The sequence below is a fragment of the Bos taurus genome, chromosome 20 (genome assembly GCF_002263795.3).
Source record: "Bos taurus isolate L1 Dominette 01449 registration number 42190680 breed Hereford chromosome 20, ARS-UCD2.0, whole genome shotgun sequence".
Classification (NCBI taxonomy): domain Eukaryota; kingdom Metazoa; phylum Chordata; class Mammalia; order Artiodactyla; family Bovidae; genus Bos; species Bos taurus.
In genome coordinates this window covers 12878397-12894702 of record NC_037347.1, presented here as the reverse complement: position 1 = coordinate 12894702, position 16306 = coordinate 12878397, and the positions used below count along the sequence as shown (strand labels likewise).

At 41.3% G+C, this 16306-nt stretch overlaps 1 protein-coding gene across 6 annotated transcripts in view; it reads left to right on the top strand.

Annotated features, from left to right (window-relative positions):
• Positions 1-16306, top strand: part of MAST4 (microtubule associated serine/threonine kinase family member 4) — a 618443-nt gene that overhangs the window by 166216 nt on the left and 435921 nt on the right. For all 6 annotated transcript variants that reach the window (XM_059878864.1, XM_024981445.2, XM_024981444.2 and 3 more), the window contains exon 2: positions 9529-9682. In XM_059878864.1, the coding sequence (XP_059734847.1) occupies positions 9529-9682 (154 nt within the window). The remainder of the gene's footprint in view (positions 1-9528; positions 9683-16306) is intronic.

The window sequence follows — 16306 nt, the reverse complement described above, 5'->3', positions numbered from 1 at the left end:
CCCTGTCCATCACCAACTCCCGGAGTTCACCCAAACACGTCCATCGAGTCAGTGATGCCATCCAGCCATCTCATCCTCTGTCGTCCCCTTCTCCTGCCCTCAATTCCTCCCAGCATCAGAGTCTTTTCCAATGAGTCAACTCTTCGCATCAGGTGGCCAAAGTACTGGAGTTTCAGCTTTAGCATCATTCCTTCCAAAGAACACCCAGGACTGATCTCCTTTAGAATGGACTGGTTGGATCTCCTTGCAGTCCAAGGAACTCGCAAGAGTCTTCTCCAACACCACAGTTCAAAAGCATCAATTCTTCAGTGCTTAGCTTTCTTCGCAGTCCAACTCTCACATCCATACATGACCACTGGAGAAACCATAGCCTTGACTAGACGGACCTTTGTTGGCAAGGTAATGTCTCTGCTTTTCAATATGCTATCTAGGTTAGTCATAACTTTCCTTCCAAGGAGTAAGTGTCTTTTAATTTCATGGCTGCAATCACCATCTGCAGTGATTTTGGAGCCCCAAAAAATAAAGTCTGACACTGTTTCCACTGTTTCCCCATCTATTTCCCATGAAGTGATGGGACCAGATGCCATGATCTTCATTTTCTGAATGTTGAGCTTTAAGCCAACTTTTTCACTCTCCTCTTTCACTTTCATCAACAGGCTTTTTAGTTCCTCTTCACTTTCTGCCATAAGGGTGGTGTCATCTGCATATCTGAGGTTATTGCTATTTCTTCTGGCAATCTTGATTTCAGCTTGTGCTTCTTCCAGCCCAGAGTTTCTCATGATATACTCTGCATATAAGTTAAATAAGCAGTGTGACAGTATACAGCCTTGACATACTCCTTTTCCTATTTGGAACCAGTCTGTTGTTCCATGTCCAGTTCTAACTGTTGCTTCCTGACCTGCGTATAGATTTCTCAAGAGGTAGGTCAGGTGGTCTGGTATTCCCATCTCTTTCAGAATTTTCCACAGTTTATTGTGATCCACACAGTCAAAGGCTTTGGCATGGTCAATAAAATAGATGTTTTTGCTAGTTAGGATAGAGTTAACAGGTCTACTAATTCATTATTAGGAATTACCTTCAGAGGTAGCAGTGCTCAAAAAGTAGCATATTAGTTTGTATTTAGAAAAGATTCTTTTCAAGATGCCATTTGCTTAAACCTAAGGGTCTTTTTCATGCATATAGTGTTCAACTTTGTCAAAATTCAAAATGTTAGAGACTCCCTTTAGTATTTTCACATTGAGTAACATTTAATATTCGAAGCTGATTCTATTTTTTTTTCAAGTAATTGAAACCCTTTATTGTGTATGTTTTCATTGTTGTTGTTTAAACGAAATTTAATTTGTTTTTTTGCAATTTGAGAGATTTGCAATTTGTTCCTTCAACCAATATTGACAAGATGCCTTTTATGTAGAACAGTGGACAAAGAGAGGACAAAAGAGTAGTATATAATTTCATGTAACTTACTTTCGAGTGGGAGAAGAAGAAGAATAAATATGAGAGATCTAACATGCCATGTGGCAATAGATGCTATGGAGGAAAAATTGAAAAGGGAAAAAAGTGGTGGGCATGTCCTTTTGTAACCAAGCAAGATCCTATGGGACTTTCCTGGGACAGAACCCTATGGGGCCTTCCTGGGATAGACATCTCCCCCATATTCTCTGCTTTAGCTTCTCTCTGAAGTACCTATATAGTATGCTCAGTTGCTTTAGTTGTGTCTGACTCTTTTGTGACCCTATGGACTGTAGCCTGCCAGCTCCTCTGTCCATGAGGTTTTCTAGGCAAGAATACTGGAATGGGTTGCCATTTCCTTCTCCAGGGGATCTTCCTGACCCAGGGGTTGAACTCACATCTCCTGCATTGCAGGTGGATTCTTTACCACTGAGCCACCAGGGAAGCCCCACCTAGATAGTATCTCATGTATATTCCTGAGTTTTTCTGCAGGAAATGGAAGAAATTCTTGCTTAATGATCACGAGCACCTAGCCCCCAACCTTCTGCTGACTAAGGATTGATCATCATCAACCAGTCAGAGACTTGTGCACGGGCTGATGATAAACCCTGGGATGCCCCTCCCTCATCTTCTCTTTAAAAATGCTTTGCTGAAACTCTTCAGTGAGTTTGGGTTTTTTGAACACAAGCCACCCATTCTCCTTGCTTGGCCCTGCAATAAACCTCTCTCTGCTCCAAACTCTGATGTTTCAATTTGTTTGACTTCACCATCCATGGGGCATTCAAATTTGCATTCAGTAACACATTTACATAGGGCAATTAGAAAACCTTCCCCCTGCCAAAAAAAAAAAGAGTAACTTTTGAATAGAGACCTGGAGTATGTGGGGGAGCATGGTAGCTAGTATCTGCAGTGCATCCCAGATATAGGAGGTGATAGGTGTAAAGGTCATGAATGGAAAGATGCCTGGGGCTTTTCAGGTCAAGCAACAGAAAGGAAGTGGAGTGTATGGAGGGGTAGGAGCTGGGAGCAGAGTGATAAGGGTAGAGGTGTCAGGACCTTGTAGGTCATTGTCAAGACTTAGGATTTTGTTCTGGGTAGAGAGGAAGTCAGGGGAGGACTCCAAGAAGAGGATCTGGAGCATCTGGCTTACGTTTTACAAGGGTCACTGGCTGCTGTGCCGAGAGTAGGATGGAAGCAGAGAGTTATTGGGAGGCTATCGCAAGAGAGATCTGAAAGGCAGAGATAGGAGTGGCAGGAGTAGAAATGGTGATGTGATTGGGTTCTGGATATATTTCAGAGGTTGAGCTAGGGGATTTGCTCATTGGCTATGGAGTAAGAAAGAGAAGTTTAGAGCAAGTGTAAGGTTTGTGACTTAAGAAGCTAGACAAAAGGATTGCCATTTACCGAAGTTGGAAAAATCTCTTTAGTTTCCAAATAATGATGGTTATGTGAACATGTGTAAATGAGATATCCCATATGTTTGGGCAGGAAAGTGTCCGGAGATGAGTTTGGAGAAAATTGTCAATTAAGAAGGCTGCAAGTTCAATGTTCATCAAAAGTTGTAATGTGCCTTTTGAGAAAGAAATGGATAAAAAACTATGGTATATAGCCATAGGAGAATAAATCCGTGGTTTATGTTTGGAGGTGGTGGTGATGGTGATGGCAGAGACACTAAACGAAGTGGTAAGACGGAATCTTATAAATAATTTGCCTTTAATTCATCTTTCCTGATGGCAGTAACCATAGTGTAATTGTGGTGGACTCTTGTGTTTTACTCAGCATAATACTTGTAAAACAGCAAGCAATGGGTGGGGATGATCAATATAAAAAACTGATGTGGATTTCTGGTGATTAGTGCTTCTATAGGACTGGTAATTTTGGAAACTTTACCCCAAGTCTGTATCAGACTTAGCGTAGTTGTGTATTTGTTCTCTAAAACACTTACCTGTGTCCCATGATAAACGATTAGCAAAATTATTGCTGAAATGCAAATCAAAACTACAAGTGTCTATCATCTCATAGATACATCTCATAGATACATCTCATAGATACAGTCAGAATGGCCATCATCAAAAAGACTACAAATAATATAAGTCCTGGAGAAGGTGTGGAAAAAAAGGCTTCTTACATTCCTGGGTGGAATGTACATTAGTGTAGCTATATGAGAAACAGTACGGAGATTCCTTAAAAAAACAAATAGTTATCATATGATCCAGCAATCCTACTCCTTGGCCATTATACAGAAAAGAAAAATACTCTTAAATGGAAAAGATACACGCACCCCAGTGTTCATGGCAGCACTGTTTACAATAGCCAAAACATGGAAGCAACCCAAGTGTCCCTTGACAGATGAATGGAGCCTGTTCCTGGAGAATGCGTTTCAATCCAGGATACTTTGTGGCTAGCAGTGTCTTAGGTGAGTATGTGACAGGAAAGAAGGGGCTGGCTTTCTAGGAGTCTACTGACTACTTGGAGAGGGAAATTAGAAATGTTTGGAGCAAGTGTGACAAGTGCAGGCTTAGATGTCCTTGAACATGCGTGAAAGTTGAAAAGACACCCTCTGTTTTCAGTTGAATTCCTTGTAGTATGGGGACTTTTGTGAGTTTGGAAAACATTAAACTGAAATCATTCAGAGGGCAATGTCCAAAGTGATATGTTGAGTGTCTGCCATAAGCTCCAGGGTCTGATGAATTGTTTTTAAAGGGATCACGAGTGTTTGAAACAGGACAAAAATGAAAAATATATTGCAAGGCTGTAGTGGACTGTTTTGAGAAGCTTTGACTAATTGTAGAAAGAAAAGTAGAGCCACTGACAGCACAGCAAGTTTGGAAAAACGATGTATTTAGAGAGAGCCCTGTTGGGAGTGTGATTTGAGGTGAGGAAGGAAATGGGATCCTGGAATGTGGCACAATGCTTATAGGTTTTTCTGCTTATACTGTGTTGGAAACATTTGCGGCACTCACCATTCACCACCTAGATTTTGCCAGATTTAAAAAATAATACCCTCCTCTTGGGGTTGTGATTCTGATGAAAAACTTAGGCTTAGGGACTAATAGCTTATGATTCTATACGTGATGAAATGGATTTTATTTGCCTACACTTTCTCCTTGATTTCCTTCTCTTTCTTCTACATTTTTTCATGTCTTTTATGGCTTTGCTGGAAACATGTAAGGAAATCACATAATTCCTCCTTAGGAATTATCTTCTTTCCTCTGCTATTTTTTCACCCTCTGTTAATTGGCGATATAACAGTCTTCCCCAGAGAAATTAATTATAATTCCGCAAGCTGAAAACTTTAACTTCAGGTGAAAAATAAGTAGCAGAAGTTGATGAACCTTAAACAAAAAATACGTGTATTTTATGCAACTGCCACTAGTAATTAAGAGAAAATGACAAAATGGAGGAACCCTAACTTTCTTGGTTATTCTGAGGGGTTACTGGTGCATTTACACAAAGAGTAGGGATTATGGAGCATTTTGTTGAATGTCTATGACGCATTGCCACCTTGTGGCTGCAAGCTTTGCTTTCAGTGTAAAAGCAGATTAGTTAATATTAAGTCTACATGATATTTTGTCTTATTCCTAGCATTTAAACTTCCCTTAGAAAAGGAAAGACTCGCGACAGAAGAATACATACAATACAAGGCAAGAGAATTTACGAGAATGCCTCTTCTGTTCTTAGAAGAGGTAGACTGAAGTATTGAGGGGTAGAAATTCACCATGTCTGGAACTAACTCTGCTGTGGGATTGGTGCATTAAAGAGAAAGAGAGAGAGGGAGAACAAGGTCAGCAATTCACCACTTGTCAAGGGAATATGGTGTTCATTGTATTAAACTTTTCTGTTGTTGTAGATTTGCTTAAATTTCCCCAAAATATTGGCAGAAAAAAGAAAAAACAACTGGGATGAGGCTACAAACGGAGCTAAGAAGGAGGCAGAATCAACCTCTGCATTGTGTAATGGACTGACTGCATTTGGAACCCAGAGTGGGTTCTGCATTTTCTAGTAGCTGACGTGTTACTGTCCAAGGTGCCCTTGCTACATTTCATCATCCAGAAGGTTTAAGGGCAAAGTGTCTAAGACTAGACAGAAATTGGAGTGTCCTTGGAGGCCCTCCAAAGTAGGACACCGATGAAATGAACATTAAAGTAACAAGTATTTCCAGAAATACAGTCTGTAATTCCTTTTCCCTGCTGGTCAGGGCAGATCCTGGAGTGGGTGCACCGCTAGCTTGAGGACCTCTCACTGAACTACTAGGTAGCAATGAAATGCACCAAAACACTGACTGGCAGTGAATTTCAGATGGTACTTATTGACAGGTGCTTGAAATCCAGTTGTTCTGTGTTATCAATGAGTACAGCTGAGCTTGGGGGAGAGTTGACATCATGTAATAGTTGAGCAAGCGTAATCTATGGTTGCATGGCATCACTGACTCAATCGACATGAGTTTGAGTAAACTTAAGAAGTTGGTGATGGACAGGGAAGCCTGGCATGCTGCAGTCCATGGGGTCTCAAAGAGTCGGATACGACTGAGTGACTGAACTGAATCGACTTCATCTCAACCAGCTTGAGAGGAGTAACTCATAGGCAAGGTCAGTTTTCTCTGTTGCCATGGTTTTGAATATGCTGCATTGCATAGTCAGACACAGACTATGACTTTACATAGTCCAGTGACTTCACAGATGATTTCATCCCTGATTTATTTTTCCTATGAATACATCCATGAGAGTCTTAATCTGAAAAAACTGACAGGTATAAGCAGATGACCTTCTTTCTACCCAAGAAAACAAGACATATCTTAGTGAGTTCAGTTCAGTTGCTCAGTTATGTCCAATTTTTTGCAACCCCATGGACTGTAGCACACCAGGCTTCCCTGTCCATCACCAACTCCCGGAGCTTGTTCAAACTCATGTCCATCAAGTCTGTGATGCCATCCAACCATCTCATTGTCTGTTGGCCTCTTCTCCTTCTGCCTTCATTCTTTCCCAGCATCAGGGTCTTCTCTAGTGAGTCAGTTCTTCACATCAGGTGGCCAAAGTATTGGAGTTTCAGCTTTAGCATCAGTCCTTCCAATGAATATTCTGGACTGATTTCCTTTAGGATAGACTGGTTGGATCTCCTTTGCAGTCCAAGGGACTCTCAAGAGTCTTCTCCAACACCATAATTAAAAATCATCAGTTCTTTCACACTCAGCTTTCTTTATTGTCCAGCTCTCACATCCATACATGACTACTGCAAAAACCATAGCTTTGACTAGACGGACCTTTGTTGGCAAAGTAATGTCTCTGCTTTTTAATATGCTGTCTAGGTTGATTATAGCTTTCCTTCCAAGGAGCAAGCATCTTTTAATTTCATAATTGTGGCCCCACAAGAGACTGACCCAGACTTGCCTGTGAGTATCCAGGAGTCTCCAGCAGACATGTGGGTTGGCGGTGGCCTGCTGCCGGGTCCGAGGCACAGAGTGCAGCAGTGTGTGCATGGAACCTTTTGAAGGAGCTCACCATTATCTATTTCTGCTTTATTGACTATGCCAAAGCCTTTGACTGCGTGGATCACAATAAACTGTGGGAAATTCTGAAAGAGATGGGAATACCAGACCACCTGACCTACCTCTTGAGAAATCTGTATGCAGGTCAGGAAGCAACAGTTAGAACTGGACATGGAACAACAGACTGGTTCCAAATAGGAAAAGGAGTACGTCAAGGCTGTATATTGTCACCCTGCTTATTTAACTTATATGCAGAGTACATCATGAGAAACTCTGGGCTGGAAGAAGCACAAGCTGGAATCAAGATTGCTGGGAGAAATATCAATAACCTCAGATATGCAGATGATACCACCCTTATGGCAGAAAGTGAAGAGAAACTAAAAAGCCTGTTGATGAAGGTGAAAGAGGAGAGTGAAAAAGTTGGCTTAAAGCTCAACATTCAGAAAACGAAGATCATGGCATCTAGTCCCATCACTTCATGGGAAATAGATGGGGAAACAGTGTCAGACTTTATTTTTTGGGGCTCCAAAATCACTGTAGATGGTGACTGCAGCCATGAAATTAAAAGACACTCCTTGGAAGAAAAGTTGTGACCAACCTAGATAGCATATTGAAAAGCAGAGACATTACTTTGCCAACAAAGGTCCGTCTAGTCAAGGCTATGGTTTTTCCAGTGGTCATGTATGGATGTGAGATTTGGACTGTGAAGAAAGCTAAGCGTCGAAGAATTGATGCTTTTGAACTGTGGTGTTGGAGAGGACTCTTGAGAGTCTCTTGGACTGCAAGGAGATCCAACCAGTCCATTCTGAAGGAGATCAGCCCTGGGATTTGTTTGGAAGGAATGATGCTAAAGCTGAAACTCCAATACTTTGGCCACCTGATGCGAAGAGTTGACTCATTGGAAAAGACTGTGATGCTGGGAGGGATTGGGGGCAGGAGGAGAAGGGGACGACAGAGGATGAGATGGCTGGATGGCATCACTGACTCGATGGGTGTGAGTCTGGGCAAACTCTGGGAGTTGGTGATGGACAGGGAGGCCTGGCGTGCTGAGATTCATGGGGTCGCAAAGAGCTGGACACAGCTGAGCGACTGAACTGAACTGAACTGAACTGAACCATTATCTTCATTACCTTCACCATAGTTTGGCCTCAGGTCAAACAACAGGGAGGAAACACAGCCCTGCCCATCAACAGAAAATTGGATTAAATATTGACTGAGCACAGCCCCGCCCATCAGAACAAGACCCAGTTTTCCCCTCAGCCAGTCTCTCCCATCAGGAAGCTTCCAAAAGCCTTGTATCCTTCCCCATCTTCATGAAGAGGCCCTTAGAATGCCTGGCTTTGAGCAATGCTCCCCAACTCTTATTTGTTTTTAAATTTCTGTGAAGTTGATTCCTTTCTGTGGTGGTTGGGGTATCTGCGAATATTTTTTGTAATTCATGTTCCTTCTTAATAACTTGCTGAGAATATGGGACTCAGGAATATTTAGTGCTCAGGAATATTTTTGTCATTAATAACTATCCAGACACATATACATGCCTGTGTACTTACTTGGAGGAAACCATTTAAAAACACAGGGCACTCACTATTCAAGTGTGAAAGGTTTCCTTGTGAAAGCAGGACAGATCTTGAAATAAGTTTCATGACACAAGGGATTCTTTTGTAGAAAGCTGTCTTTTGAAGTGCCTTTGGTTTCTCTGACTCTTGTGACAGATTTTCTTTTAAGAAGCTATAAAGTGATCTAGGGATGTATTGATTTCCGCTAAGGGCTGTGGTGCTTAGAAATTTCCCTTCCTTACATATATTTCTGAGCACCAAAAGCTTGTGATTTTTTTTTTTTTTTTTTTGTGAACAACCGGAGAAGTGATCTATGGATTATCCCTAGAATCGATAGAGCAATATTCTTCATTTTTTATGGGGGATCATGGCCCATGTTTTTGTTGTTCAATCACTAAGCCATGTCCAGCTCTTTGCGACTCCCTGGACTGCAGCATGCCAGACTTCCCTGTCCTTCACTATCTCTTAGAGTTTGCTCAAACTCATGTCCATTGAGTCAGTGATGCCATCCAACCATTTCTTCCTCTATTGTCCTCTTCTCCTCCTGCCTTCAGTCTTTCCCAGCATCAGGGTCTCTTTCTATGAGTCAGTTCTTCGCATCAGGTGGCCAAAGTACTGGAGCACCAGCATCAGTCCTTGGTACATGGAAGTACATATTTTACATAATGACTCTGGATACATACACACCCATGTATAATGTATGCATTTCATGTAACAATTCTTTTCCTTTCTTCCTTGGACTCTGATAATTTTTCTTCTGTTGCACTAAAAAATACTAGTCACAAACTACTAACTTGATTTCATAACCCACTAATATACCATGGCCCGCAGCTTGATAAACACTATGATGGAGATTGTGCAGCCAGCCAGATACTCTTTCAGAGGGAAGACTCAACAATGGAGCCCCGGAGTCTCTAAACCAGGGTTGGGAGAGAAGGATTTAGAGAAGGAAAAGAATGAAGTGTGCCTATGGTGGGGGTCTTTCATTGAGGTTGAAAGTGTCCCCAGCAAGTGATGCCACTGTCCTTCTCTCTGCAGCTTGATCACATATTATCCCCTCCACCTATGCCATTTCGGAAATGCAGCAACCCAGATGTGGCTTCTGGCCCTGGAAAGTCGCTGAAGTTTAAAAGACAGCTGAGTGAGGATGGAAGACACCTGCGACGGGGGAGCCTGGGAGGTGCTCTGACTGGTGAGTTGTGTGAGTGGCCTGCTTAACAGATGAAATTGTGTTTAGACAGTACAGGCTTCCCTGGTGGCTCAGATGGTAAAGAATCTGCCTGAAATGTGGGAGACCCAGGTTTGATCCTTGGATCAGGAAGATTCCCTGGAAAAGGGAATGGCAACCCACTCCAGTATTCTTGCCTGGAGAATCCCATGGATAGAGCAGCCTGGCAGAGAGTCAGGCAGGACTGAACGACTAAACGACTTTCTAGTACAGTCAGCCCTCCATATCCTTGGGTTCTGAACCCACAGATTCAACCACCTGCAGATGAAATATATATATATATATATATATATATATATATATATATATGTAAAATTCTAGAAATTCCCTAAAGCAAAACTTGAGTTTGCTGTCTGCTGACGACTATTTACATTTACATTGTATCAGGTATTATGAGTAACCTAAATGTGGCTTACATTATCCAGTAGGATGCGCGTGGTTGATAAACAAATACTATGCCATTTTATATAAGGGACTTGAGCATCTGTGGACTTGGGTATCTGTGGGAGCCCTGGAACCAATCCCTGTGGATAGGTAGAGATGAGTGTAGAGGGTCCCAATGACAGCAGAGTTCCATGTGTGAGCATCAACCCCTTGAGGGGGTGCCTGCCCCTCCAAAGATGTGGTAAAATCTAATCCAATTCAGAGAGTAGTTAAATTGATGATTAGATTAGTAAATTTTACTGAAGTGTAATTTACATATAAGATGTATTCATTCTAAGTGCACATGTGGATGGGTTTGCTGCTGCTGCTAAGTCGCTTCAGTCGTGTCCGACTCTGTGCGACCTCATAGACAGCAGCCCACCAGGCTCCTCTGTCCCTGGGATTCTCAAGGCAAGAATACTGGAGTGGGTTGCCATTTCCTTCTCCAATGCCTAAAAGTAAAAAGTGAAAGTGAAGTCGCTCAGTCGTGTCTGACTCTTCGCAACCCCATGGACTGCAGCCTACCAGGCTCCTCTGTCCATGGAGTTTCCAGGCAAGAGTACTGGAGTGGGGTGCCATTGCCTTCTCCAGTGGATGGGTTTAGCAAATTTATATACCAAAATATCTTGATTTTGGAACTACAACCAAAATCAAGATATAAAACGTTCCCTGCATCCCTTCCCTGGGCCCAGGCCACTCTATCTCTGCTTTTGTCCATATTAATGGAATCATGTGGTGCATGTTTTTTTGTGTCTGTCTGCTTTCGCTCAGTGTGTTTTTAACATTCATCCATGTTGTTAGTGGAAAAAGAAATGGTAACCCTCTCCAGTATTCTTGCTTGGAGAATCCCGTGGACAGAGGAGCCTGGTGGGCGATAGTCCATAGGGTTGCAAAGAGTCAGACATGACTGAAGTGACTGAGGATGCTCTCACGCCATGTTATTAGTTGTATCAGTACATATGTTGAATTTTATAAGAAACTGCCAAACTGTTTCCAAAATGATTTATTTTTACTTTCCCACCACCACCAACTGAGCTAATTACTCTGCATTCTTAACCACCTGTGGTATTGCTAGGCTTTTTAATTTTAGCCATTTTAGTTGGAAAGTAGTTCTATCGCATTCTGGTTTTAATTTGTATTTTCTTGATGACTAAGTGATGTCAAACATCTTTTCATGTGCTGATTGGACATTCGTATTTTTCCTTTGGAGAAGTGCCTGTTCAGACCTTTCACCCATATTTTCTTTTCCCCGTTTTGGTGTTGTTAAAATAAATTAATTGAAAAGCTAAAATCCCTAAATCTATAAATGACTTTTGTTGACTTGAAAGATAAATTAAAATTTTTTAAATTAAAATAACTTAAAGTATGTTGTTAAAAAATAACTTGCCACATAAATGTTCATGTTATTAAACTTAATTTTAAATCACTGAAGGTTAGATTTCTATTCATTCTGAGTGCTTTTTCCTCTAAATATAAATATTTTGGGGGAAACTTTGTTTTTGAAACCCTGACACAAAGTTTTCTCTACGAGTGACAGTCTTACCTGCCAGTTCATAAATGACCTCAAAAATAAATTGAGTTGTTTTTTGGAACATTATGAATTTTCAGTTTTGGAGATGAAATTTCTGGGAACAAAAATACTTCTATACCATGATCAGTCTAGAACATGTGACTCAGTGTGGGCACACTGCTGGGATCGAGGGCGAAGCTGACCTCAGACCAAGGAAAAAAAATTCAAAACATTGCTGTACTTCACTAACATTAAGAAAATGTTCACACTGGAGTTTTACTGACCTTCTTCTAATGCATATTAGGACATTTTCCTTGGCTTTCATTTGTATAAATGCACATTTTTTTTTTTTTTTTTGGAGGATATCCTAAAGGTTTAGTATAACTGTTAGTTTTTTAGGGGGGGATATGGAATCTTATGGGCTCAATAAAGGACAGAAATGGTATGGACCTAACAGAAGCAGAAGATATTAAGAAGAGGTGGCAAGAATACACAGAAGAACTGTACAAAAAAGAGCTTCATGACCCAGATAATCACGATGGTGTGGTCACTCACCTAGAGCCAGACATCCTGGAATGTGAAGTCAAGTGGGCCTTAGAAAGCATCACTACGAACAAAGCTAGTGGAGGGGATGGAATTCCACTTGAGCTATTTCAAATCCTGAAAGATGATGCTGTGAAAGTGCTGCACTCAATATGCTAGCAAATTTGGAAAACTCAGCAGTGGCCACAGGACTGGAAAGGTCAGTTTTCATTCCAATCCCAAAGAAAGGCAATGCCAAAGAATGCTCAGCTACCACACAATTGCACTCATCTCACACGCTAGTAAAGTAATGCTCAAAATTCTCCAAGCCAGGCTTCAGCAATACATGAACCATGAACCTCCAGATGTTCAAGTTGGTTTTAGAAAAGGCAGAGGAACCAGAGATCAAATTGCCAACATCTGCTGGATCATGGAAAAAGCAAGAGAGTTCCAGAAAAACATCTATTTCTGCTTTATTGACTATGCCAAAGCCTTTGGCTGTGTGGACCACAATAAACTATGGAAAATTCTGAAAGAGATGGGAATACCAGACCACTTGACCTGCCTCTTGAGAAACCTATATGCAGGTCAGGAAGCAACAGTTAGAACTGGACATGGAACAACAGACTGGTTCCAAATAGGAAAAGGAGTATGTCAAGGCTGTATATTGTCACCCTGCTTATTTAACTTCTATGCAGAGTACATCATGAGAAACGCTGGACTGGAAGAAGCACAAGCTGGAATCAAGATTGCTGGGAGAAATATCAATAACCTCAGATATGCAGATGACACCACCCTTATGGCAGAAAGTGAAGAGGAACTAAAAAGCCTCTTGATGAAGGTGAAAGAGGAGAGTGAAAAAGTTGGCTTAAAGCTCAACATTCAGAAAACTAAGATCATGGCATCTGGTCCCATCACTTCATGGGAAATAGATGGGGAAACAGTGTCAGACTTTACTTTTTTGGGCTCCAGAATCACTGTAGATGGTGACTGCAGCCATGAAATTAAAAGAGACTCCTTAGAAGGAAAGTTATGACCAACCTAGATAGCATATTGAAAAGCAGAGACATTACTTTGCCAACAAAGGTCCGTCTAGTCAAGGCTCTGGTTTTTCCAGTGGTCATGTATGGATGTGAGAGTTGGACTGTGAAGAAAGCTGAGCGCCAAAGAACTGATGCTTTTGAACTGTGATGTTGGAGAAGACTCTTGAGAGTCCCTTGGACTGCAAGGAGACCCAACCAGTCCATTCTAAAGGAGATCAGTTGTGGGTGTTCATTGGAAGGACTGAGGCTGAGACTCCAGTACTTTGGCCACCTCACGCGAAGAGCTGACTCATTGGAAAAGACCCTGATGCTGGGAGGGATTGGGGGCAGGAGGAGAAGGGGACGACAGAGGATGAGATGGCTGGATGGCATCACCGACTCGATGGACATGAGTTTGAATGAACTCCGGGAGTTGGTGATGGACAGGGAGGCCTGGCGTGCTGTGATTCATGGGGTCACAAAGAGTCAGACATGACGGAGCAACTGAACTGAACTGATCTGATGGAATCTCAGAACTTAAAAGACTCACCCCTTGCTTACTAATTTCACTTAGGAAATTTACTTTTGTTAAACTACTTTTGACCAAAAGGAGGGAAGGAGTAAGCGTTCTCTCCAATTTTTGCCGCAGCAGTTTGCTTAAAACTTTCAAATAATGCAAAAGTATTATGAATATATGACCTGAAACATGAAATTTTGCCTTTGGGCTTCAAAAAAGTACTGAACTTCATTCCAGTTTTAAAATAACAAATCTCAACAGCTCCAGCAATTCTAGCCTTATTTATTTTTTGAAGTCGCCCAGTCGTGTCCGACTCTTTGCAGCCCCAAGGATTGTAACCTACCAGCCTCCTCTGCCCATGGGATTTTCCAGGCAAAAGTTCTGGAAAGGATATGGAGTGGGTTGTCATATCCTTCTCCAGAGGATCTTCCTGACCCAGGGATTGAACCCAGGTCTCCCACATTGTAGGCAGACGCTTTACCATCTGAGCTACCAGGGAAGTCTTATCTATGTAATTTAGCTTGGTATAAAATTAGTTTAGGTAATTAAATCTTTGCTAAGATAATTTTCAAAAATGTTTAGTGGGGGAAAAAATGTTTAGTGATCCTTGGGAGAGCTTTAGAAAAAAAAATCTCTTGAACATCAGCCTGTTTTAAAAAGACAGTCACTTGGAAACTATTTCAGAATATGGAGAAAAAACATTCTTAGTTGGTCTTTTAGATAGCTTTGTTGAGGATTTAATGAAATAACATATTCAGAGCACTTAGCCTAGGGATGGTAGCTATTAGCGCTATGTGCATAGTGAACTGAATTTAGAATTTTTGCAGTTGATGGTAGCTTGGGCTTGGGAGCGTCAGTTTGAAACCTTTATCACCTGAGTTTCTACTTTGGGTCAGGTACTGTACTTGTGTCAGGTGGTAGAGCAGAGAGAAGAAAGGTCATCTCTGATCATTAAGAAAAGTGGTTTCCACCAGTTTTCAGTTCAGTTCAGCCGCTCAGTTTTAGGCAACTGTAAATAATCACATATGATCTTCCCTTGGGATAGACCTTGTTGCTAAACGTAAATTAAGTCAAACTGGTGTTGCCATCCCAAGTTTGTGGTATTAGATACTTACACTATCAGTTTCTGTAGCTTAAACACCAGCCACCTTCCCACTGTTTACCTTCATTTTGTTTACCTTATTGTTTACCTTTGTTTTATTCCAAGGTTTGTTTTCTTTTAGGAGTTTTCTCCTGCTTTCTTTGAAGCGAAGACTTTATGAAAGGTTAACTTTCACAAAATCTGATAATCTGGTTTGAAAATTTTGCTACCCAATTATCCTTTATAAGTTTCACTAAACTCTTAGGTTGTTGAGAAGAAGGTCTGTGGTCTTCCTCATCTATTCATCCCTAATGACAGCTAACATGAAGGATTTACTATGTGGCAGGCACAGTGTTTAGGGAATTACATTTATTGACTTACATCTCTGTGCTCTTATGAGGGAGGCAGTCTTATCCCCACTTTACAGGTGAGAACACTGAGGCACAGACAAGTTGAGTAAATTGCACAAGATCCTGAAAAGGATGATGCCAAGACGTGAACCCAAGTTTTGTGGCTCACAGTGCATGCTTGTAGCCACGACCCTGTGGCTTGGGCACCAGCCTTGCATAGCTGATACCCAATAGGTCTTTAATATGTTCCAGCAGGATTGATTGGAGTAATTTTTTCCAACTAATTGGACAATTTTTGCTCAGTTTATATCTGGAGCTGACTCAATCTGTACAGATCCTGTTTTATTAATTAGAAAATTAAATTAAAGGTAGGCAATTAACACCCATTGAAAGCTTCATAAAATTTGAAGCTTTAAAATTTACGTATTCCTTAATCCAGCCATTCTGTTCCTCAGATTTCATCACAAGGAAATAAGGGAATTTGCCTTAGTTATGTTTAGAGAGCACCCTTAATAAAAATGGCAAACTATCTAAAATCTAGCTATCTGGCAAAAGAATATTGGTGAAACATAATATGGTAGACACATAAAGTGGAAAACAGCCATAAGCATTAAATCATGTTGCAAAAAATATATTTTAACATTGAAAAAGACTCAATATATTTTTAATGTGAAATCTCATTATTGAATGGACTCATTATCTTTTCATAGGGCTTACTATAATTGTAATTATATAATTACATTTTTAATGAGAGGGAGGAAAATAATTCCTATCTTCTAAAAAGTTTTCTCAAACTGCAGTTCGATCCATGACTTACTTTTGCCCCTGAGGTTTTCTGTGGCATTAGGTGGTATTCTGGTAGACAACAATAATGCTGCTGCTGCTGCTAAGTCGCTTCAGTCGTGTCCGACTCTGTGCGACCCCATGGACGGCAGCCCACCAGGCTCCCCCCTCCCTGGGATTCTCCAGGCAAGAACACTGGAGTGGGTTGCCATTTCCTCCTCCAGTGCATGAAAGTGAAAAGTGAAAGTGAAGTCGCTCAGTCGTGTCCGACTCCTAGTGACCCCATGGACTGCAGCCTACCGGGCTCCTCCGTCCATGGGATTTTCCAGGCAAGAGTACTGGAGTGGGGTGCCATCACCTTCTCCGAACAATAATGCTAC